This window comes from Pavona decussata, unplaced genomic scaffold (genome assembly GCF_977016875.1).
Source record: "Pavona decussata unplaced genomic scaffold, jaPavDecu1.1 SCAFFOLD_95, whole genome shotgun sequence".
Lineage (NCBI taxonomy): Eukaryota > Metazoa > Cnidaria > Anthozoa > Scleractinia > Agariciidae > Pavona > Pavona decussata.
In genome coordinates, this window is record NW_028145512.1 from 1674157 (window position 1) to 1698441 (window position 24285).

At 40.2% G+C, this 24285-nt stretch overlaps 2 protein-coding genes across 2 annotated transcripts; both read right to left on the bottom strand.

Annotated features, from left to right (window-relative positions):
* Nucleotides 1-425: 425 nt before the first annotated feature.
* Nucleotides 426-2142, bottom strand: LOC146473054 (uncharacterized). The gene is made up of 3 exons (XM_085118889.1): nt 1745-2142; nt 1269-1552; nt 426-1105 (listed from the first exon to the last, which is right to left on the bottom strand). The coding sequence occupies exons 1-3, from the start codon at nt 2140-2142 to the stop codon at nt 426-428; spliced, it is 1362 nt and encodes a 453-aa protein (XP_084975015.1).
* A 12117-nt stretch (nt 2143-14259) lies between these two features.
* Nucleotides 14260-18313, bottom strand: LOC146473055 (uncharacterized). The gene is made up of 3 exons (XM_085118890.1): nt 17986-18313; nt 16011-16163; nt 14260-15207 (listed from the first exon to the last, which is right to left on the bottom strand). Exons 1-3 carry the CDS (start codon nt 18311-18313, stop codon nt 14342-14344), a joined length of 1347 nt encoding a protein of 448 aa, XP_084975016.1. The 3' UTR covers nt 14260-14341.
* Between the last annotated feature and the right edge of the window lie 5972 nt (nt 18314-24285).

Below are 24285 nucleotides of genomic sequence, written 5' to 3' on the forward strand. Positions count from 1 at the left end.
AAGTCCGCCTTTTATCCTTTCCTTAACATAAGCCAAGGAGCCTTTATTATTTCTCGAATCATCCACCAGGGAGTAGGATAATACGATGGATACGTATCACATAACATTAGGTGAAATACATATTGTTCTTTTAGAGGTGCGTTGCTTCGAGCCATATAAGCATAAAAGCTCAGCAGTCTACCCCAATGCATTGTGCCTATTTCTTTCAAAACATCCAGCCAATGGTGAGAGGAAATGATTGGCAAAGAGGTACGTTGTACAAGTGTTTGAGCGCAGTCACGCACCAGGAAAAAATACAGTCTGTTCATGTTCACTGTCCAATGTGTAATGAGCTGTAGATGGCCTCCAAACCTCCCCTTATAGCCATACCTATCCGCCACAGCGTCACCATTTCAGATTGTAGGCTCCAGTATGGAACGGTAAAGTCAGCGATAACCATATGGCAATGTTGTGAAACCGTGAATAACTCGTTTGTCATACACAAGTTTGTACCTCTTCTTTAAGTTAACTGTATGTATTGTTTTTGTTTTTGCATCTCGTTTGATGAAGTGTGGGTTCTCCAGGAAGGTAGGCTGTTCATTAGGGTTGCAGACATATGCACACATGGTTAAAAAATTCAATTTCTGTGATCCTCTGAGGTTTAGCGTGAATCCTCTCACTTTGCGTGTGGTTTTACCATTCTTGGTTTGGTAGGCATAATTCTTTGGACCCCCGGACACAAAGGTTGTGATGTAGTCATCATCGTCCAGTTCATTCGTTAGCTCTCCGAGATAATCTCCAAGGGCTGGCATCCAATCATCTGGTTGGCTAGTAAAGATAACAGAATCTGTGTCAAAGTAAAGGACCCTTGTTTGTAGACGTTCAAGGACAGAATATAGTTTGAGTTTTGCATGGGCTGTCGTGAAAGCAGCAATGACAATATTCGTCTTGTGTGATCCTGATACGAACCCTTCCCCATGCGTGTAGTAAACTTCTACGCACTCATCATTTACAAACTGAATGTTGTTCACTTGAGTTGACCGGCATGTGAGGAGTCGAAAGTACCGTTCTGGATCCTTGACGAGCTCCACTTGAGGCATGTTATCAGGTTCACCAAATTTTCCCCCTTGAAAGAAGAAAAATAACCATAATTAGTTTATTGAAGCAAAGTAAAGTAATCATTATTATCATTTTCGAACTGTAAGAGATGATACTTACAAAACGAATTCAACATCAGCTTGGCCAATGAACGTAATCCAGGGTTCTTCTTAACCTTTCCATAGTCCAACTTGATACCTTCTTTCCTTTCATAGTCTTTGATGTGCTGTTGTTCTCTGTCTCACACCAAGAGGGCCACCCACTCGCCTCTTGCTTGATTTTAAGGAAGGTATCGATGTACCCTGTGAAAAGCTCGGACGATTTCTGAGGGAAATGCCACACCTCTATCATTCGAACCACGCGGTATCCCAGCTCCAACGCTTTATCAATATCAATGGAACACCAGGTTCCAGACAGCATACGTTTTTCATCTGCATGTTCGCAGGGTGTCTGTTGTAGGCTCTCAGCACATGTTCTGCAGAGAGGGAACATCAGTTTTCCATTGGCACGGTAGGGAACACAGGGTGGAACAGAAAGGTGGGTGGAAGGATGTCACACTTGATCAGCCCAAGAACTCACGGGGTGAACGGTTGATTAAGGGGCTTCACTTGTTAAAATTTCAGGATGCTGGATCGGAATTTCGCAATACTTATTTGTTCAAGTGTACAATGATGTCAAGTCCACGTAATGAATCTTCTCGTTCTCATTTACTTTCTTGTGGAGACAGATAGCATTTGTCCGTCCACCGAAAAACGCATGCCGGGGTTCTAAGGGCGTATCAAATTTGAGGCTTTCAACAAAAGATTTCATCCCAAGTTCTTGCTTGAAATCACATTCCCATTTTACTTCTACTCGGAATCCAAGCTTCTTGAAACGCTCAACGTTGCGAATGGTACCTTCCAGGAGATCTTCCATACTTGTGTCATTCACTGGGTTCACTGTGTCGGGTAGGTAACACTTACGACAACCATGCCACAGGCACCCCATGAATTCATAAATGATCTTCTTGGTGGGATCATAACCGTCAACATAGCTGTTATCGATCCTTTGTTCACCTCCATTCATAGCATGCAAAATTTGGTCACCTGACTGATGGTGGATCCATGCCAACCACTGGAGGGCCATGACAATATTTTCGGGCGGGTTGGTACCCTTGTGCAATAATGAGACCAATGGTGTCTTTTTCTAGGAACTCTTGCCTGAACACACGGTTACAGGCACTTGCAATGGTAACACAGTACTTGAATGGATCGAGGTTGCACGCTTCCTCCATTAACTGTTTAAGCTGTAAACAACACCGTCTCAGAATGTCCACACCACTACGACAATATTCCTCGATTTCTTTTTCAAAATCAAAGACATATTCTGCGTTTCTCCGTTCTTCATACCACCTCAGGAATTCTTGACGCTCTTTCGTACTCATGCCATCTCGGTCGTAGTTTTCAATAGGCGGAAGAGGACCAACATACTGCTGATTTTCCTTGCGATTAAAAAAGTGAGGAAAGTAGCCTTTCTTAAGCTCTGTCAGGCCAAAGGTTTTTGGTAACGCTTTAAGTGGCATGGGCAGGAAATTGAGAGAGTCCCTGAACTTGATTTCAGCTTCTGTTAGTTCCATAGACATGATTTTTGCACCATTCAGGATCAGACTTGGAAGCAGGCATTGTTCGTAGAAATTTTCACACAGTAGAAATCCATCGTACCCCCTTAGATTATGTGCAATGACGATAGCACCTTGGTGGGTTCCATCCAACAACCACTTACCGAATTGGTCAACACAATCATCCCCTTTAAAGACCATCTCAAACCCTGTTTCATCTTGCACGATGAGCCAATTGGCGATATGTCTCCCCTCGTCTGGGCGTGATTCTATGTCAAAGAATAAATACTCTTGCCTTTCCTCTTCTTCTCTGTCTTCGTCTTCAACTTCATCGCTTATCATCTCTTCCGAAATCCGTCTTCTCTTTGTTTGCCCTTTTTTCTTTTTCTTCGATTTTGAGTGTGCTTCTCGTGTTTCGCTTGACTCTTCTTCTTGATTGATGATCGGTTTCATATAACGTCGGTGCGTATTTGGGTCAACAAACTCTTCTCAATTCCAGCACATCCTTCCTCCACATATGTGATCTTCTGGCTTCCTTTTTTGATGCGACAAGACTTTGTTACATTTTTTACATTTGTAGAATTTTTGACAGACAGATTGGCCCTCTCTATTCGGTCGGCAGTGGTTGGCATAACATTCACCTCCGACACTCTCGCCAAGGTACTTTCTGCATCAACCCGTGCACCCATCTGTGAAGCAACATTTACATACTTTGTTGCAACGGTGTTCCACTTTTTTGCCGTAACCTTTCTTGTATTCCAAACATCAGTGGCCCCTTCCCAAAAAGCTAGAGACAGAAGTGATGATGTCAAAGTGATTTTCGTGATGATACAGGTAAATTTGTTTTTCTCGTCGCGGTCCTTTGTAGACAATCGCATTGAAATGTTTAGCAGACAGGACAATGATTTGGTAATCTTCAATCACGTTTTGAAATTTGGCCACTTCTGGTAACCCACAGAGACCTTCGCGCACACCAGCCTTTTGATGTAATCGTTAAGCAAGGAGTTGTTGCTGTTTACGTCCTTGACGAATTGAATTCCACTCGGGATGTTTCTTTTGTCGAGCGATATCAGTCACTATAGCACGGGCGAGGCACAGAAAATCTTTGTTCTTGATGCGCAGGACACATTGTTTGCTGTCTAGGGACTTGGACAATTTGAATCCGTAGTGTTTCCTCTTGCGCGAGGCCACTCCGCCTTGTGGCATACCCACATGAACCACATGTACTTGCATACCATCCTAAAGGTTGACCTGTTCATTGGATTGTAAGAGGCGCTGTACTTCGCCCCAAATCTTTTCTGCAGTCAATTCATGACGTGGCATAAACGGTAATGAAATGGGATACTGAAGAGAACGACTTTGGAGTACAAAACGTACAAGGTCAATGTCGGCCATACCTGACGTCATCTCGTCTAGAAGGGAATCAAAAATGTTGCCAAGCTGGTCAAGTAACGGATGTTTTACGGATTGAGGATTCAAGGTAAGGAGATAGTCAGTAGCAGTGGTATTAAATTTCCGTACGTTTCGGGAGGCGACTTCACGCAGGGTATAGTATTGTTCAGAGGTCCACAGATTGCTGCCAGCTCCGAGCTGTTCCTCAGCCAACAAACATTCTGCATCCTCCAACTGTCAACGAAAGAAATTTAACCATAAGTTATATCAGAAAACTCAAATTGCATACTAATTAAAAGTGTTACTTGCAGGAAAATAGTGCAGTAACGTTATGGCATAATTATGAGAAATATTACTTGCAGAAAAATAGAGCAGAAACGGCATGGCATACTAATCAAAAGTGTTACTTGCAGAAAAATAGTGCATTAACGTTATGGCATTGTTATGAGAAATATCACTTGCAGAAAAATAGAGCAGTAACGTCATGGCATACTAATCAAAAGTGTTACTTGCAGAAAAATAGAGCGGTAACGTCATGGCATACTAATTGAAAGTGTTACTTGCAGAAAAAATAGAGTAGTAACTTTATGGCATAATAATCAGCAGTGTTACTTGCATAAAAATAAAGCAGCAAGTACCTGTGTTAACGTTAAGGAAATGTGCTTACTTCATTTTCCAGTAAATAGTCGTAGGAATTGAAAGCGTCATTCATTTCTTGCTCGCACTGTTCCATAGATTCTACCATTTCGTCATCCGTCAATTCATTGTCCAGGGTTGAGATGCCATCTTGCGCTACATTTTCAGGTAACGGCAAATTTTCAAAAAGTTCGGGATGTGCGGATTACAGTTCTACCAAGGCCTCTGAAACCACATCAAACTGAAGTTGCGGTGTGGTAGTATGATCAGGGGATAGTTGTAAATCGTCTAAGAGTTCAGTATTAGCTTGTTCATTCCTATACAAGCTCGTTGAACCAATGATTGGAAACGCAAGGTCGTGCAATCAATCGTTCTTTCATTTTTTGAATATTTTCTTCCTCCTTAAACAGTAAGTTTAAAAATCGGTCGTGAAATGGTAACATGTGATGCTGTGCCACAATGGGAAATAAAGTCATCAATTGTTCCCGCCATCTCTCAGTTATTTAATTCTTGTTCACTGAGGTGATGGCTTGCACTGCATATGTATCGACATCTTCAGTGGTAACAGGATTGTCAGCGATGTCAATCAGTCTCGTCCACGCTTCGTCTTCATACGTAGACCAGAAGAGTTCAAGAATGTCATCACGCATGAAAAGTTTACTTCTCTTTCTTTTATTGATATGATATTCATGCAAGGCTTGCTTTTGTTGTCGTTGGATTATTTGAAATTCCGAAGCGCGTCTGGTGACTTCGCTCTTTTCAGTTCACGGACATGGTTCCACCTCTTCAATACAACGCTTAGTCCCTTTCGTCGGGTTAAACACAGCATTACGGGGAAACGTTATCCTTGAATCGTACTTGCTTTGACATCTTGTCTCGGCTCTCAGGTTTCACTTTAAGACACAGTGCATGAGTCTCTCCTTTTATTAACAGGTTGCGGACGTGTGAGAGAAAAGAAGTAGGATCAAAATCCACCAATCATATTTTGCACTATCAGCTGTTTTATTCTTATTTAGCTTGTAACACTGGATTCTTTTTATTGCGCCTTCAGCGTTTTCTTTCGAGAAAAACATGGCGAGTCAGCAAAACGTACGAGCTTTGTTAGAAATCGGATCACATTTGTATGCAAGAACAGATACTTGCGTCTGATTGGTGCTCACCATTTCACTTACCGTGCCAGTGTAAAAAGTTGTTCCCTCGGCGGTCCGGTAAAGACGTTTGACCTTAAGTAGAAATCGGATCACATTTGTATGCAAGAACAGATACTCGTCTTTGATTGGCGATTATGGTTAATCGGTTTTTGGTTATTTCGACAAATGGGAAGCAAAATAAAATAACCAATCACGTTAGCGTTTAATTCTTAAAAAATTGCTACCCAAGCGAAAGTAAGCGTGTATTCACACAAAGTCGAGAACAAGAAACAACAAGAGAGAACACGAAGGAGAAAGTAGAAGAAGAAAGAGATAGAGAATACGAAGATGGAAAAGAAAGATATTGAAATAACAATGATTGTGCTTCGACTGGTAAGTATACAAAATTCGCGTTGTATATTTGATGCTTTTCGAATTACAGTAGTTCCCACGCTTTCAAAGACAGTTTCAAATACGCGTAAGATTGTTTTATTTCTTACGGTTTACGAGTGAACTGTTGTGCTTTAGTATAAGTTAAATTCTTTACAAATTCACGAAGAAATTTGTGCCTTCAAAAGCTTTGATTAGCTTGCTATAGATTTTACAAGTGAAATGTTGTGCTTTGTTTCTCAATGAGCTTTCGAGCGGATTGTGCAGTTTCAAAGAGCAGCGTTTAAGTTGCGATTTCAAAGAACGCGCGCAAATTGGTGTGCTTTGTTTCTCATTGAGGTTTCGAGCAGCGTGCGTTGTAAAGTCCATGTGCTTATTCTTCGTTTAGATTCACCGTTGAGTTCTGCATTTGTTATTTTCAAAGCGTTTGTCTTTAAATCATATATCTCGAAGCGCGTTAAAAGTTTCTCATAGGTTTGCGTACGTTCAAATCTTTTCGTTAATGGCATTCAAAATGGCGTGCTTTGTTTCGAACTTTATGTATTAAATAGCTTCGATTGGATTGCTAGAGATTTTACGAAACTCAAAGTAATTTCTTAATTACGTTGCAGGTATTAAGCACTTGCAAGGGTGGAACCGACCAGAATCTGGCTGTTGCAGGCAGCGTCGCCACGAAAAGTGTGAGAGGCGGTGGCGCAGGACGCTGGTCGCAAGTTCAAACAAATTCGCCCACAGCCTGGACTAATGACTATATTGAACAAGTGGACCAGTTTATGGTGGAGTGTAGAAGAATGGTAAGTATTTTAAAACATTATGTGCTATACCTTATGTAAGCTTGTTTCTAGTTATGCGCGGTAAAAGTAATTCCAAAGTATTTAAGCCGAAGATACAATGAATTGATCTGATCTTGAAACACATGAGCTCAAATATCCATACGTACTCAGAGGTGTACGTGTGAATGATGATTGTAGTTATTGATGAGGGTTCTACTTTCGAGACTCAATTGAAAACTAAGTAAAATTATTTTTAATTATTTTTCCTTTACAGGTTTGTGGTACCCTACACCCAGAAAACGAAATTAGATGGAACTGTGCCCTATGTACATATTTTTACAAAACGCGAACGGAGCTTTATAAAGTTGAAATATACAGTTTGTTTAAAAAATTGGTTGACTGTCATTGTGAAGAATACCACTGTAATCAATGTGTAAAATCATTAAAAAAGCTAACTAAATATTATTTATTACCGTCGGGAGGAGACTAGTTTAATTATTGTGTTTTAATTTTCTTATTACCTTTTAAATGTTAAAAGTTTTCAAATTCAAATTTTTCAATTTTTCTAATTTTTATTTCTTATTTTCATTGTAAATAGATTTAAAATTGCCTTTTTCCTATTATTACATTTTCCAAAGTCACGTCAAGTAAAGTTTTTTCATAAGTAATTATCGTAGGTATGGGTATACAGATTTTGTAATATTCATTTTTATATTAAAGTTTATTCTTCTCTCATAATCAGTTGTCTCCTTCACTGTCTCCATCAAGAGTTAAAAAAGTTTCTTGATACACCACGGGGTAAATGGTTCCATACACCAGTCATGTAAAAATGTTTGTTGAATAACAGCCTTGATCCAAATCTCATCGCGTACCTTCAATTTCAGAATCTTGTTAAGTTGACGCGTAAATTTCTTGTCGTCGAGAAAATAAAATGAAGGCACTTTCAGTTCTCCAATAGTAAATTCCATTCCATTTTCCTCCCATGCTGCTTCAATTGTTTTCCGAGGGATGATTTTATGACAAACATTGTCCCACAGTTCATTCAATAAAGTCACAACTCTGTCCTGTAACTGTAAACGTCTTATTTGAGAAGTGAGCGCTTCCATATCCAATGCAAACAGTTGTTGTTTCATAAAGTTTTCCATCGCTTTAATTTTTACGTAAAGAGTTCACTTTTATAGGAAAACTTTAAACCAGTAAAGTCAACTTATAGGGACCGGTTTGACGGGTTTGTCTAGTCTGAGATATTAAGGAGATCATTTGAATACATAATTGTGTTCAAAACTGGTTTAGTGTGGTTTTTCTAGATTCAACTTGTTTGACCATGACGTCAGTGCTTTCTCATTGGTTCTCAACTTATTCATTCTTTCTTTCCCTATATATTTGCTATACCACCCGGCTAGTTGGGCGGAAACGTACCACCAGAGCACAGTACACTTGACTAATAAACAACAATCTCCATTTTCTACCCACACTTGCATCTCATTAAACCCCTCTTCCACCTAGATGGCTTGCATGTCTTTAAACCCTTCCTTACATCTACCTTATGTCATGTCAACTCATTCAACGCTAAAACCGGTTTAGGTGACCTCTGAATCTGTTTGAATACATGAATAAAATTGGTCTAGTCATTCGGGACATACTACTTATTACTCTCTGATTGGTTAGATAGGTGATTGTTGACAGCTTTGCAAAAAAATGTTGACACATTGAATCGTTTGTATGACGCACGGTGTACATGTAAATTTGCATAAATTGTGAAGCTTCTTTGGTCTGCAGTTTAGAGAAGCCGAAATCAATCAGATCCTCAGATCGTTGGGCTTATAAAAGAACTGAAGATTTTTCTACTTTGTGTATATAAGAAGCAAGATGCTTTTGAAATTTTTACCGACTGGCTTCGACGAGAGTTTGATCTTCCAGTTGCTTCCTTGGGCGTTAAAAGAAATGTACGGTGGAACTTTGAATGTTCGGTTGTAATTGTCACGCCGTTGGTGTTAATAATGAAGGACAAGGTTAAAGAGCTATCTAATTTAGGCCTCAAAGCGTTTAAAATCGGCGCTGGAGATAAAGAAGTCTTCGCTGACGATGATTCATCAGTCGGTGATCGTACGGTCGGCGAATCTTTTGGAGTTTGTTGCCCAGGACTAACAAGCAATTTCCTGTTCTTAGGTCCGCAAACCTTAACTACCCTTCCCAGGATCCACCTCTCGGTGTTGCTGCTAGCTTGTATATTACTCACCCGAACTGTGTCATTCTCTGAAAACTGTCAGTCTTTATGACACTTCAAATCCTTATATTCCTTCTGCGTACTCTGTTTACTCTCTACTACTTGGACTAGATCCGGTTTCACTAGACTTTGGCGCGTGCGCAAGAGACGTCTCATCAACAACTCAGCAGGAGTAGCACCTGTGGTACTGTGTGGGGTAGTGTGATATCTTAACAGAAAGTCTGCAAGTCTGTGTTTCATAAGAGCTACCCTTGTTACCCTCTAAAACCTGTTTGACTAGTGCTTCCTTTACAATCCTGACTGACCTTTCAGCTGCCCCATTCGATTGTGGGTGGTAAGGAGGGACTAGGGTGTGTTAATGCCATTTGAGTTCATGAACTCAGAAAATTCATTTCAACTGAATTGTGGTCCATTATCTGATACTACTTCCTCTGGCAAGCCATGTTGGGAAAATGTCAGACGCAGCTCGTTTATGGTATGCCCTGCAGTGATTGAGGTCATGTGCTGTACCTCAATCCATTTTGAACGACTATCAATCGCCACCAGTAAACAGTCATTGCCCTTTTGACAAATATCAATGTGAATACACTGAAAAGGTCGCGTAGCCCATTTCCACCGTATCAGGGGAGCACTAGGTAGGGAGCTCCTCACATTCTGACAAACTGAGTATAATTTTGTTTCTCTCTCAATCTCATCATCCATTTTCGGCCACCACACACAGGTGCGAGCTATTGCTTTCATTGCACACATGCCAGGATGCTTCCAATGTATTTACTGTAGCATTTTTTCTCTAAAAACTTGGGGAATGATTACCCTGGAACCCCACAGAACACAATTTTGCTCGCAAGAGAGCTCATGTCTACGAGTTCAAGAGGGTTTTAAATGTTCCTCATCACATTTTTCAAGCCACCCACTCATGACTAAATCAAATACTTTGCTACGTACAGGGTCCAGTAATGTAGCCTTCCCAATATCCTTTGTTGTTATAGGGAAATTCTTATCAATGGCGCTCACACAGTAAATTTCAATTTCGCTACCTATATTTGAATCTTCATGAGGCAACCTGGAACGCGCATCGCAGTTACTATGTTCATCAGATTTACAGTATTAAATCTGATAGTCATATGCTGAAAGGATGAGGGCCCGACGCTGCATACGGGCAGCTGCCAGCGTGGGAATTTCGGCTTTTGGACCTAAAATAGCTAACAATGGCTGGTGCGCGTACGCTAGATTTCCCTGAAGGCACTCGCGAAACGTGGCAGTAACCTTAAAGCTGATGATACTGTTAGAATTTGTGGAGACTACAAGTCGAGTATCAATCAGTCCGTTGAAGATGAGCAATATGTCCTGCCCACCACTCAGGATTTATACACTGCCCTGGTTGGTTCTAAAGTATTTAGTAAGCTGGATTATGTGAACTTTCGTCCATATAGGAATTGGTGAAATGTCTTAACCCCATATACAATAGACAAAGCTTCGTGTTCAATCTGGGCGTAATTTCTCTCCCTTGAGCTTAGTGTGCGAGAGGCATAAGCTATTGGTCTTTCCTGACCATCGTCCATGACATGACTAAGTACTGCTCCCAACCCATAACTTGACGCGTCACAAGCTAATCTGAGTTCACGATTCAGGTCATAATGGACCAACAGTGAATCACTAGTAAGGCCTCCTTACAGGCTTCGAAAGCTTTCTTACACTCTTTCGTCCATTCCCATTGAACATTTTTCTGCAAAAGCCAGTGTAAGGGTGCTAATGTTGTAGCTAGCCCTGGAAAAAAGGAATGATAATACTGGACCATCCCTAAGAAAGATCTGAGTTCACTCACATTTCATGGCGCAGGGACTCTCTTCACTGCATTAATCTTCTCTTCCACTGGTTGCAATCCTTCGGCACTTATTCTCAGTCCTAGGTAAACCACTTCAGGTTTCAAAAATTCACACCTAGATAATTTCAAATGCAAATTGAATTTGTGCAGCCTGTCCAATACTTCTGTAAGTATTTTAAGATTCTTTTGCCAATCATTTCCCCCTACTAGAATGTCTTCATGTTTACATACACATTTTTCAGTTCCTTGGAGAATTTGATCCATTTTGCTTGAAATATGTTTGGGGATGACTTGACACCGTAGGGTAATTTAAGATAAGAATACAGACCTTTTTGACTATTAATAGTCAAGTGTTCTTGACTCTCTTTGTCAATTTTCAACTGAGCATAGGCATGCGACAAATCCAGCTTACTAAATACTTTAGAACCAACCAGGGCAGTGTATAAATCCTGAGTGGTGGGCAGGACATATTGCTCATCTTCAACGGACTGATTGATAGTCGACTTGTAGTCTCCACAAATTCTAACAGTATCATCAACTTTAAGGTTACTGCCACGTTTCGCGAGTGCCTTCAGGGAAATCTAGCGTACGCGCACTGCTTTCGATAAAACCATTGAAAACTATATATCACTGTAAAGCTGATAAATTGAAGTTTGCGAAAATATTGATTTTTTTTTATTTTGTTGGATATATAAGCGCTCAGAGGCCTGCAAACTCAATACTAGCGACGTGTACTTAACTGAATTACCCCCATACCTAGGACATAATGATTGAATGAGGTGCGAAAACTCTGAAAATGTTTCAAGGCCGAAAACACGGCTTTTGTTTTTGCACGAATTCCCCATCTTCAAATGAATTAATAGGGTATGTAGATTTGCCTGATTTCAACGAAATTTGGCCAAAATGGTCATCAGATATTAATGCATCAAAGTCTGTCAGGCTTTTACGAAATTCAAAATATTTTTCCCGTGACGTGTTAACATCCGACACGACTACAATATCAATCAGGAGATAATAGGCTAACAAAGTGTGTCAGGCGAGCGGTTTCGGATTGTAATGTTTTTCCAAGACTCGTACAATGTCAGTGAATGGCGTGTCTTTAGGTTTGGCGGGCGCCAACAAGTTATTTAGGGTCGAATATACCTCCGGTCCAACTTCGGTGACGAAGATCGCAAGTTTCCTATCTGCTAGCACTCGATTGGCTTGAGCACTTTCCTCTCCCTTTGTCTCCAGGATGTTATTAGCGGTAAGGAGCATTTCCATCCTTTCTTCATAAGCAAAGAATGTATCGCGCTGGGCGTTGAACTCGCCTACACGCCCAAATAGTCCACTCGCCACTAGTGCTGGTCATCCTGTACGCCACAACACGCCCAGTGTTGTCTAAAAACCAAACACTATTGAATTATGTGGAGAAAATCCCAATTCCCCTCGCTAAAATGTAATATCTTGTCTAAAACACACCAGGCAGCATGGCGTTTCTTTTGCGGTTCTGAACAACAACTTTATTACATAGCATTCCGGGTACTTAATGTTTTACACCAAGAGAGGATGAAGGTAAGAGAGGTAATCCCCCTTATAGGCCCTATCCCCATGGTAAACCGTCTGAAGTTATTCTTAGAAGGTATCGATTTTCTCGCCGATAATGTTACGTCGCGCGTTACGTGTCTTTTTACAACGGCTAATCATAATGCGTCAGTCAATTCCAGCTGTGCCTATCCCCCCCGGGAAATAGTGGGGCATTTTCCCGCACTGTCCATCACGGGGGTCGGGCATTAGTCTTCCACCCAATAACCCCGGGGCATTTGACCATCTCACTTTTTTTACCCTACAGCATTGTCGCTTCCTTAATGACAAATTTATCGCCAAATACAGTAAGTTTCTTATTGAATATGTCTAGATAAGACATTAAATGGGACGCTAGAGCTGTAGAATGACCTATTTTTGCACTTACTACGGGAAACAAGACCAGCTAAGACTTAATTTGGCCTAATTAGCTCAGATTTTACTGAAAGTAAGACGAGAAATGAAGAAAATAAAACATTTTTGACATGTTTGAGCCACCACACCGGGGCATTTGAACAACTATTTTGTCCCGGCGGTGGGACATTTGCCCATTTGCCCATTGGTTAAAATCGATCACGTGATTTTCATTTACGTCACGACACCACATTCAGAAAGTGCAGTGTTGGTGATAACTCATGAAAATCGTGCGTTATTGCAAATGGCTTCGAGGTTTGCACGGGTTGGAGAAGAGGAAATCCCTCAAATCATCAGTGACTTATGTAAAGGGTACCGGTATTTGTGAATTGTAATTTGCTTATTATTGAAATACACCTGTACTTATTTACGGATTTTTTATTTATTGAAAATGTCTTGTCATAATAATTGTTATCGTTTTATGTTTTCCCTTTAACGTGTATCGCGTGCAGTGAACTCAGATCGTATATTAAAAGGGTTAGAGACTGTTAGTTCGTGTTTTGTTTACAAATACATGTACTTGCTGACTGTACAATAAACACGAAATTTTTAATCTTGCGCTCGGCCTAAGAAGGCCTCGTGCAGTATTGAAAATTTCTCGTTCATTGTACGGTCAGCGCGTGCGTGTATTTGTAAACAAAACACTCACAACAGTCTCTAACCCATAATTAATATACAATCTGAGTTCTCTATCAAAATACGCGCGCGCCCATTGGTTAAAATCGATCACGTGATTTTCATTTACGTCATTGTTATCGTTTTATGTTTTCCCTTTAACGTGTATCGCGTGCAGTGAACTCAGATCGTATATTAAAAGGGTTAGAGACTGTTAGTTCGTGTTTTGTTTACAAATACATGCACTTGCTGACTGTACAATAAACACGAAATTTTTAATACTGCACTCGGCCTAAGAAGGCCTCGTGCAGTATTGAAAATTTCTCGTTCATTGTATGGTCAGCGCGTGCGTGTATTTGTAAACAAAACACTCACAACAGTCTCTAACCCATAAGTAGTCGTCGGAAAGGCTGTAGGTCGTGATGAGCCGTGATTTTAATTACAAAATCAGAGAATACTTACAAAACAAATCCTATGAACTTGTTCTCTTTTTTTTTTTACTTTATCTCGTGTTATTGTCGTTTTATGTTTTTTTTCCTTTGGGCTACGTAACATAGGAATTCCTCTTGTTTCGGCTATTGTTTACCAGTAGTACAAGCCAAACACATATCTCGCTCAATAACGATCAAGGTCTGACGAACTGAAAGGCGCTGGCTTGGAACATGAGGATGCAGTACTTTGGGTGAGAACATTGTGCTTAAGTTAGTGTTTTTCTTCGATGATTACAATGCCATCATCAGCTGGATTGTTTCCTTTTACACCAACACAATCTTGACCTCCACAATATGATCCCCCACCACCTCCAGCTTGTTTGCTGTATCTACCACTACCACCCCCAGAAAATCCGCCTCCTCCACCGGAAGCTCCGTTATCTTCCGCACCCCCTCCCCCTCCACCAAACCCTCCAACTGCTCCTGGGATGGGGCCTCCGTTATGCCCACTATTCATTCTCCCTGCCAACCCCCCAAGCCAGTCTTGATCGCGTGATCCCCCACGTTCACCATGGGATGTTCCTTTCCGTTCACACCCTTGATCTAACCAACCCGCTCCCACTCCCCCATGATAGGAACCATCCGTATTGCACTGTCCGGGTTGACCAGCAGTACCACCACTTCTAGAGGAAGATGAAGAATATCCCCAGCTACTCGAACCAGCGGTACTCGCTTCACCGTGTCTTCCATGGTAACCACCTGATGCGCCACCTCCCCCTCCGGCTGCTATCAGGAGATTATTATCCGAAGTGTAAACAAAGCTCCCTCCTCCTCCCCCTGTACCAGCGTTGTCTTCAACAGAGGTTCCTAATTCTGCAGCTGTTTTTGTTGTCATGGCCCCACCTTTGATTTCAACTGAATCTCCTCCTTTTTGCCCCACTACTATTTTCAACACTGTTCCGTTGGTAAGGTAAAACAATCCTTGCATCTCTGCACCTTTACCTCCATAGTATGTCCCAGGTTTATAACCATAATTGTAGCTGTGTGTTCCGCCTCGTGCGCCATACGCCGTGATAAGATACTGAGAAGTATTTGGAACTATAAAATCTTGTATATTTCCGAGTCTTCCTTTGCTCCCTGCAAAAACGGAAGGTTCAGAGAAAGAAACTTGAGGAGACAAGGTTGCTATTTTTGTAACTCAACGTACTGTAGTGGGGTAAATGCTACTCTTACGTCTAGCCATTTGATCAAGAAAAGCGTTGATAATTACTCCTAAGTGAAGAAAAAATTCAAGTTTTTGTGATTTTTTATAATACCCTAATGTAATTCACTGTTGCTCATCGATATATCATTACGGTCTTAAGTCCGATAGTAGGAAAATCGGACAGGCTTCATGAGAGAGTAGTTAGATGTTTTTATAATTAATGACTCAGGAAGTCTCATATAGCCCCCCAGATAATGGAGGCTATCATGTAACGGATCAGACAATTCAGGATATTCTTGTCATCATGACCATATTCAAATCTTTGAATGATCATGCGCCTGAAGTAATTATACACTCTTAGGGTTAACACAAAGAATTTAAGAAGAATAAATAAACGTACTATTCATAGGGTTAACACTATAACGTACGGCCTCAGGTCAGTGTCCTACTCGGCCTCTACAGCTTGAAACTCGCTATCGGAAAATGGTAGGGCTTTAACTTAAAAATAACATTATGTTTTCTGATTTGAAATTTGTTAGCAGCGTAAGTAATTATTACTAAAGTTAACGTTTTTGGCTCAGCAAATATGTTATTTTTGTTAGCGCAAATGTTGTTGCCTCGTTTGTAGTTATCTATATCTAAGTAAGCATGCAAACAAAGGAAAACAAACAGTCGGCTATTTATTGGAAAGTGAAATCCAACTTTAAACAAAACTTGTGAATGCCTTGCAACTTACCACCTGTCATGCCACAGTAGGTTAGAGAAGATGGGGAAGACACAGGGTGAGAAGGATTCAGCCAGTAGTAACCGCTAACAGCTTCATCGCCTTCACTCGCTTTGATTTCATGGCACGAGACTGCCGGCAACTCTGGAACAGATCCCAGTTTTACTGAAAAATGGAAAGAATTGTTCACCGATATAATGATATTTGTGTGATTCAAGCTATGAGTTGCATTGGTTTCAATTGCACCAAATTTTCAGTACCGTTACTGAAGCGTTTAGTGCATGTTAGTCGACTCTTTCCAACACGCCGATATTTTGATTATCTTCAATAAAACCCACTGCTCACATAGGTTGAAACACTCCACCAATAGGTGGGTTCATCCTAAGCACTCAAGAACACTTTAAAATTGAAGGGAAATTCTCGTTCACAAATGAGCTACTTTTTCGCCAGCTCTTGTAAGATGTATTTGGGATTTCAATTCCCCATGGTTTATAGTTAAGCCTGTAGAGGCTTGCCTGTTGTGCGCACTCTAGATCCTTCGATAACTGACCCTGCCGATTGTAGTATTTTTGTTAGATGAGAGGTTTGCTCAAGTAAGTTGAGTGAAGCAGATTTCAGTGGTTGCTGGTTAACTCCCAAACGGGTACCGAAAAAAAAAAAACAGACTGCTGTCTTCTCTAAATTATAAAGTTCAGGCGGGAATCCATCCATGTTCAATTCGTCCTATCGGAGAATGCTGGTACTTTGTCCGATGAGAAGCGTACACTATACGGGTTTGTTTTTATTCCATAAGTATACTTTGAAATTTCGATTGAATGAGGTATCAGTCATAAAAACAGCCGAATAAACAACCACTATAGCCACGAAATGACGGACAGTTATGAACGCTAAAATCACGAAACAGTATTTCAACCGCGGCAACAACTCATCCATTTCATGACGGACACTAAACTAATAGGCTATTTTCACGATGGCGTCATGAGGGCTGTCCAGTTATATCCATTCTGAGTTGAGTCTTCTAAGGTAGTTGATAATCCGACTCACCAGAAGTCACATGGTTATAAATTTTCTTGAAAACGACGCCACCCAACTGTCACGCGACCTGATTTCCAGTAAGTGGGAAGACGGATCGAGTCTACTCGATCAGATCTGCGCTTAAAGATGATTCGACTGAGGAAGGTTTATTTTCATATATTTTAGTCTCATGCGACCTGACTTTGGCTGTGTCGGATCAACGATCGGGTGCCTCAAAATTTTATGGCCCTCTTGCGCACTTACACACGACCTTACTTGCAGTGGCTCGGATCGTCTGACCTTATAGACTATTCGACTCAGTTTGGTGCATGAAATTTCCTTTCTCGCGCATACGCTTTTAAAGCAAGCTGACCTCGGCTGTCGGATAATCTAGGATTTTAGAAGACTCGACATATAGATGGAACCTCATTAAGACTATACAGTTTAAATAAGAAGAGAAAATGAAACGCATTCTAATAGTTGTAATGAAATGTAAATGGCCTATCAGCTTACACCTATTTGATTAGACAAATACGCTAGTAAGGAAGGTTTCACCCTTACTTGAGGCCGCATTTTGGCCCTTTAAATTTTCGACGTTTCTACAAATCCCTTTTTCCATCCCTATGTTGCTTTTAAGCAAAGTTCTCGCCTTCAACCCAAGTATTGCTTCAGATCCCATTCTCAGATTTAATGACCGATCCAATCCGATTTCCCCTGCGTCTACTACCATTTTCCCAGTAAAAAAAGAAGGCAAATCCCAGTTCCCGTCTTAACCCTTCAGGGCCCTCTAAGTACGGCCTGCCAAGTGGAACAGTAGCTGTTTATACTCAAGTAGACTTCGAGTGAACTTGAGGTGCCGTATATGTGAATCCACCTAATATGCTTAATCCTAGAATACACATTAATAACTACGCAGCAACGTTCGCAACGCGACAGAGTATATGGCAAGATAAGTTGTTGATTTTTCCATTACCTCTGTTAAGGTTCACTGTCACATAAAACCTGTTTAGATTTGTGATGAAATTCCCAGGCCTGGCGTCTATTGTCCTGTTATTCAGTTCACACGTTTCGTTGGACATAACGTAGTTAAAGCTTTGGCAAATCAAGTCTGCATTGCACGCCTGATAACACTCGTGAGGTTTCTTATTTTGAAGAGTCCTGTGTGTGAATCCAAGCAGTGCTTTAGTTGGAATCGATTGGTCCGTGCGGCAATAATCGTCGTTTTCTCTGTCGCACTTGGAGGCTGCTATATTCAAGCGCTGTCCAACCAATAAAAGAGCCACATTGACCAACCACGCCATTCTATCCATCCAGCAATCTTGGGAAAGGGAAAACTGTTGAAGTAAAATTAATTATTATTTTTTTCTTTTCTTTGGTTCCGAATGGAGGCAAATGCCATATACAAGTGTTTACTTTGCTCTTTTTGTCGACGTTTTCCTCTATTACACTGAAAAGACCGTTACACGTTGGACCTGGGAAATATATTTGAAGCCAAAACCCCCCAAACAGAGATCATTTTTTCCATAAACTAAAGATTGGACTGGTTTTCGTTTTTGGGCTCAGATCTTTGACAAACTTTCTTAGAATCAAATGGGGCCAAAAATCACGAAAGATCCAATTTGGTTGATTAACATTTCTGCTGAGTTTTGACTGTGTCAAAAAACATAAATACTGGGTCGTTTAGGACAACAGCGTCAGCTTGACAAATTAAGTAGGAATTTTAAATGGACCCTCATCAGTTCTAACCTTAGAGGGGAAAAAGCGTGCAAAGTAAATAAAAATATATCTTTGACAAAGATGTTTTAAACTTTCTTGCAGTTAGTAAGACCTAGTAACAATTCGCAATTGTAATCATACGACCACGAGGCTAGATCAATTCAAAGATGTTAATTTTTAAGTTTCAATACGCGGGCAGCATTTCATGGTTCTCACTTTTCAGGAGTTCAGCTATATGTTAATAAACCGGTTTTTTATAAAGTGATACTGTACTTTAAAGGGAGAGTTTCACGGTTCGGCGCATGCGCGAGCAGACCGGCGCAAGAATAAATTGTACGGGTCGACACTAAATTCGATGCGAGCTTGTCGTGGAACAATCTGTTGAAATCGCGCCCGAATTTGGATCATCCGCTCTTCGTTCTTCACTTTTTATTATCTTTGTTTCCTGTTGTAAATATAAGTTCGATTTTTGTAAGGTTAAAAGTGTTTTAGCATCTGAAAACGACATTTTTGTCGATGGATCGTCAAAGGAGACGTCGCGGCCGACCGGCGACGGGACGTTCTGTGGACTTGCTGGAAGCACAGAAGTTAAAGCGGACAGAGTGGAATGGATGTAGAATTCCTGTGTGGTTAACAAGATAAGTCCACCAACAGTGGAAAAATTGGTAAAGGGATAAGTCAGTTTAAAATAGACAACGATTTCGCGGCACATCTGCTGGAAATGGCAAAGGTCACCACCTGGCTTTGGATGAACTCGAACTAGATTTCAATCGTACTGTTTGTTCATATGGAAGTCAACTGTCCAAAACGGAGAATTCGACGGACTAACAGCATCAAACATCAGTGTTTTGCTTTGAATGGAAAAAAAATGTACAACACCGAGACGCGAAACGAATAAATATGTGATCAAATGTGCGAGTTTGTTGTAGTCGTTTATTAGCGGGCTGGAATAGCGGCCTGTAGAAAAAAAACCCAAAAGTTTTGCGGCAAACTACAGAATCTATTGTAAGGTATTCGTTTATCTTTAGAATTATGGTAATTGCGAATGGCAAACGCTGTTTTGATTTGACACCATGGCAGAGGTTTCTCAAATGCATTCCAGCATCTCGGAAGGACGCTCAGTGTTGTTGTTACTAAACGGTCGCATCGCTTCTTGAAGCTTGCGGATTTCTCGTTCTTCGCCTTCTCGCTGGTCTAATAAAATCAGGCTATCAAACCAACACACTATCGTAAGTTTATCACTGAATGTTGATGAAATACTGGATTTAAGTACGTAAGTCTGAGGGAGCTTCCCGGCTTTTCGAACCGCGCATAATAAAAAAGGTCGATGCCGCGAGATATTTACATTGTACTAAAATAAAACCGTATACGTTCGCATAAGTTCATAAGTTCTGGCATTTCTTGAATGTCGTGGGACATTTGCACGAAGCGCTGCAAAAAGCCCATGTGTTTTACATGGACAGCCTTTTTGTTTCACTGGCCGGTCAGTTTATTTTTATGCCAGCAAGTTATAAGACTTGCCCGCCGTATCCCGCCTGTGTTGTGTACTCGCTTCTAATTGGTTCAAAAACAATTAGCTTGACAGCGCTTAGGTTATCGCTCGCACATGCGCCGAACCGTGAAACTCTCCCTTTAATTCAATGCATATGATTGTGTATAAACTGAACCAACTGAAATTTATACATTAAAGAATTGAAAAATTGTCAAATACTTGTGAAATGTTCGTGGCTAGTCTGACGCGGCATTTCGTCTCGGCCAAGAGACTCTTCAGAAGAAGAGTCTCTTGGCCTAGACAAAACGCCGCGTCAGACTTAAGCCACGATCATTTCACATGTATTTGACAACTGAGAATTGTCTGTGATAAAACATATCAAACTTGGATTTTACCTGAAACTATAATTTATTTAGTGCTTATCATCAGCCTGACAAAAAGCAGCAAAACCATGAAAACAAAGCTTAAAACTAAGGCTCACAATTCAGTTTTAATCACTTACGTTGCTACTCAATACGACTTAGAAGTCGAATTTCTCTCCGCTTTCGGACACACGAAAAGCGAAAGACCGCAAAGCTGAAAACAGAGCTGCGAAATTCGTCTTGTTAAAGGTTCCCTCATTAAATGGAGTCGAATTTCCTCGTAATAGAACTAATTCTTTGCCAAAGTGGTCAACGTATCCACGAAACCTTTCTGGCATTAAAAATATCTACTGAACCCACTCAGCGTATGCTCAGCAAATGCATAAAGGTTCACGCGACTTTTTCAATATGCGACTCAACGAAGCCACTACCCGCGGCACAACAAAGCAGCGCATTTGATTTTCCATCGTCCAAGTTTGTCGTGGTGTTTACAATAGTCTCACTTAATAGCCAGACTTTAAATGCTACAGACGCATCTTAAGAGAAAAATACGGACAATTCTTCTTTTCTATTTTACGCGTTTCGCTTCTAGCGGTTCCCTAAACAAAAACTAAAATTATCAAAATAAGTTCCTCCGATCGAGTATGTTGCTGACCTCTTCTGAATTAACAAAGCAATGCCTTTTTACCAACAGTTGGCAGTTTTGAACTAAAGTAACGAACATCGAGCATAAATTAGCAAAATACGCCGTCCGATACTGTACCTTGCTTTAAGCAGAATATTCCCCTACAGTGTGGTCGGTTGCCTGGGTGGACTGAATGAGTTCTTGAATATTTTTCCGGTTTTGTTACGCGAGACTACAGAAAGGTGTCAACAAAACAAATTAGTTATGCACTTTTGGTACATCTAAGGTTAATTTGTGACAATATTTATGTTTTTACAGCTGCTTTCTATCTAATACCTCGGGTAAAAAAGGAATAGTTTTAGGCTTACCTAAACTGTACACACGGAAGTAAATTTGTTGGCAATTCTTCACTTATCGGTAATGTTCATAATTAAGGCGAGTTAGAATTAACAGAGAAACAAAAAACATGTCCATTAATCAAACCAAGAACCTTTTCATTTTGTTGTACTGACAAATAGGAAAAGAGAAAATTGGTTTAAGAAATCTATAATCTCTGTAAACTTAGTTGTTTTATACAACGCAATTGTCGAGAATTAGAAAAAAATGTTACAATTAACCTTAGCGGCTCGGTCCTTTTCATTTTGTTGTTGTGCTTACAAATTATAAATTATGAAAAATTCCCACCTTACATTTTTATTTTATTTTAAGCTGCCAATTAAGAAAGAAGAAGATTAACGGAAAAATATTTAATTGCTGTAAACTTAATTAACGGTCTTATTTAACGTTCACATTTCACTCAATAGATATAGACAGTAAGCCAATAGCGCCTATCAATGATTTCTATATATTAGGTGAGACACAAGAAAATGAAGATCTCTGTAACATCGTGAATGGCTTTAAAAACGACAAATTGTAGTTGAAAGAGCGCGGCAAAAATTTCACTTAGCATGATAACTTTAAAACGCAAAAACAGGAAGATAAAGCTTGGACCTGAAGCTGTTAGTTGAGGCAGCCGCTAACACGGGAGAGTGAAAAGTATGAGCTCGTCTCACCCCGCTTACAATTTATACTGTAAACAAATGAATAATCTAACCTTAATTCTCCATACTTTTTCCAACCAAAAAAAAAAAAACTGAACGACACTTAACAAAACATAGTGGGACCATATCGTACTGTAGACAGGTTTCTAGTCTTTGAACTGAACATCACTAAGTTGCTTTCAAGTTTGTGGCGTTCAAAAGTGTCTATCATGATGATTATGCTTATTATTTGACCACCGCTCCTGTTATGTTTTTTTCTATTCTTCCTCTTATAAAACAACTACAGAGTGGCAAAAAATGAACATTTTTTTACTTTTGCCTCTGCCTGTTATTGAGCTAAAACGTACAAAATGTGGTATTTTTCTAGATTTAATTGTCTGTATAGGCAAGGCATGCAAAAAAATTAGCTCGTGCATCTTTTTTTTTTTTTTTCGCTCAAACTACCGTGTTGCATCCAAATGGTTTGGGAGCGAGCCAATTTAGAAGCTGCATGGCTCCAATGATCTGAGCTGCCCCTCTTAACAGCTCGGAGAAATCACAAGTCAACATTCATTGAACAGTTACCATGGTGTTTTCGCTATCGTCCAAACACAATTTTACAACCAAGGGTGGGTGGCATAATGAAATTTGTATTGGAGAGAAGACTAAATTTAGAACGGAAAACCAAAAAAGGGAGAGTGACAAGGCAACTATCCCCAAGAAACTCATATTCAATTTTTATCTAAAAAATATATTTCGCTGATAACTCTTTCATCAACGTCACCTGGCAAGTAGGTAACAAATATGAAATACGAACGGATAATTTTAATTTTGTTAAACTTTTGTGATTCGAACTTTTCGCAACCCGGCCTGTGCTCGAAACCCACTGTTTGCAAGACTTGCAGCTGTTAGTTCAGGAGAATACAGATCATTAAAAACCTCCTAGTTCGCTAGTTATAATGTGATGAACTGCAATCATAAGCTTTAATTACTGTAATAAATCTGAGGGCACAAAGTTTATCTACTTTGAACACTTATCGCGCATGCGATTTAGCCCAAGTTCAAAGGAAAAAATTGCAAAGTGGCGCCTACTTACAGGCTTTTCTACATAGCAGTGGAAAGTTCCATCCATTGTCTATGAAAATCTGTGAAAACATTTGGTCGCAACCAGTGTCTGCTCGGCAAGTGAGAGGTGAAAGTTGTGAAATTGACCAACGTGGCCATATTTCCGTCGAACATGTCATCATCAAATGTTAGCAACAAACCAAGAAATGGGATAACTATCGCTTTGAAATTTCTTCACGAAGCAAGATTAAACATTTCTTACCAATTTGATTGTAATTAAAACGCTGGCAGAGTTTCATTAAAGCTTTCATGTATCAAGACAAGTCCATGTCCACTATGTGTTTTTTTAGGCGCTGACCATTTCGGTGCTGGCTTACCTGTAGCATGAAAATTTTGTGGTCCTAATTTTTGCAGAGTCTGCGGATTGACCTCGATCCCAAAAAATTCGTTCCCGCAGCAAAGAAAACAAAAAACAAAACGCCGCAAAAAATAACTCCCTTCAGTCAAATTGAAAAGTTCGCTTGTAATAGACTTGTGCCACTGGGGCGTTATAAATTGGACTTAAACAAGAACACGAACATGATTTTCCATTGGAAAAGGTAACCAGAGCTTAGACACATACGGTAGTCTGTATTGCAAACAAAACAATGTGTAAAGAACAGAAAATGTTAAGTGTACAGCAATTAGATTGGCACGAATGGGGTCATCTGAAGGAACACCATTTGCTAGGACGTTTGCGACGCCAGATTTTTTACATCCATTCTCGATAATTGCAGTGTTTTTCTGCTACTTAAACAATGAATCGCAAAAGATAGTTGCCATCAGAAATTTCAGTCATCTCGAACCGCAAAAATTTGTTCCCGTAAACCACAAAATATCGCTAATCCGCAAAATAAAACTCCCGCAAAATTTTCATGCTACACGGTATCTCGTTATCGCGCAATGAGTTCAAATGGTTACGTCACTAATGACGTAATCACACTAAATTTGGTAT

Coding starts and splice junctions, on each gene's coding strand:
- LOC146473054 (XM_085118889.1), bottom strand. CDS start 2,142: ATGAATGGAGGTGAACAAAGGATCGATAACAGCTATGTTGACGGTTAT. Junction 1,553..1,744: donor TACGTGGACTTGACATCATT/GTACACTTGAAC, acceptor CCCTCTCTGCAG/AACATGTGCTGAGAGCCTAC. Junction 1,106..1,268: donor GAAAGGAAAGAAGGTATCAA/GTTGGACTATGG, acceptor TCTTCTTTCAAG/GGGGAAAATTTGGTGAACCT.
- LOC146473055 (XM_085118890.1), bottom strand. CDS start 18,313: ATGGCGTGGTTGGTCAATGTGGCTCTTTTATTGGTTGGACAGCGCTTG. Junction 16,164..17,985: donor GACAGTGAACCTTAACAGAG/GTAATGGAAAAA, acceptor TCCATTTTTCAG/TAAAACTGGGATCTGTTCCA. Junction 15,208..16,010: donor CTACTGTGGCATGACAGGTG/GTAAGTTGCAAG, acceptor CCGTTTTTGCAG/GGAGCAAAGGAAGACTCGGA.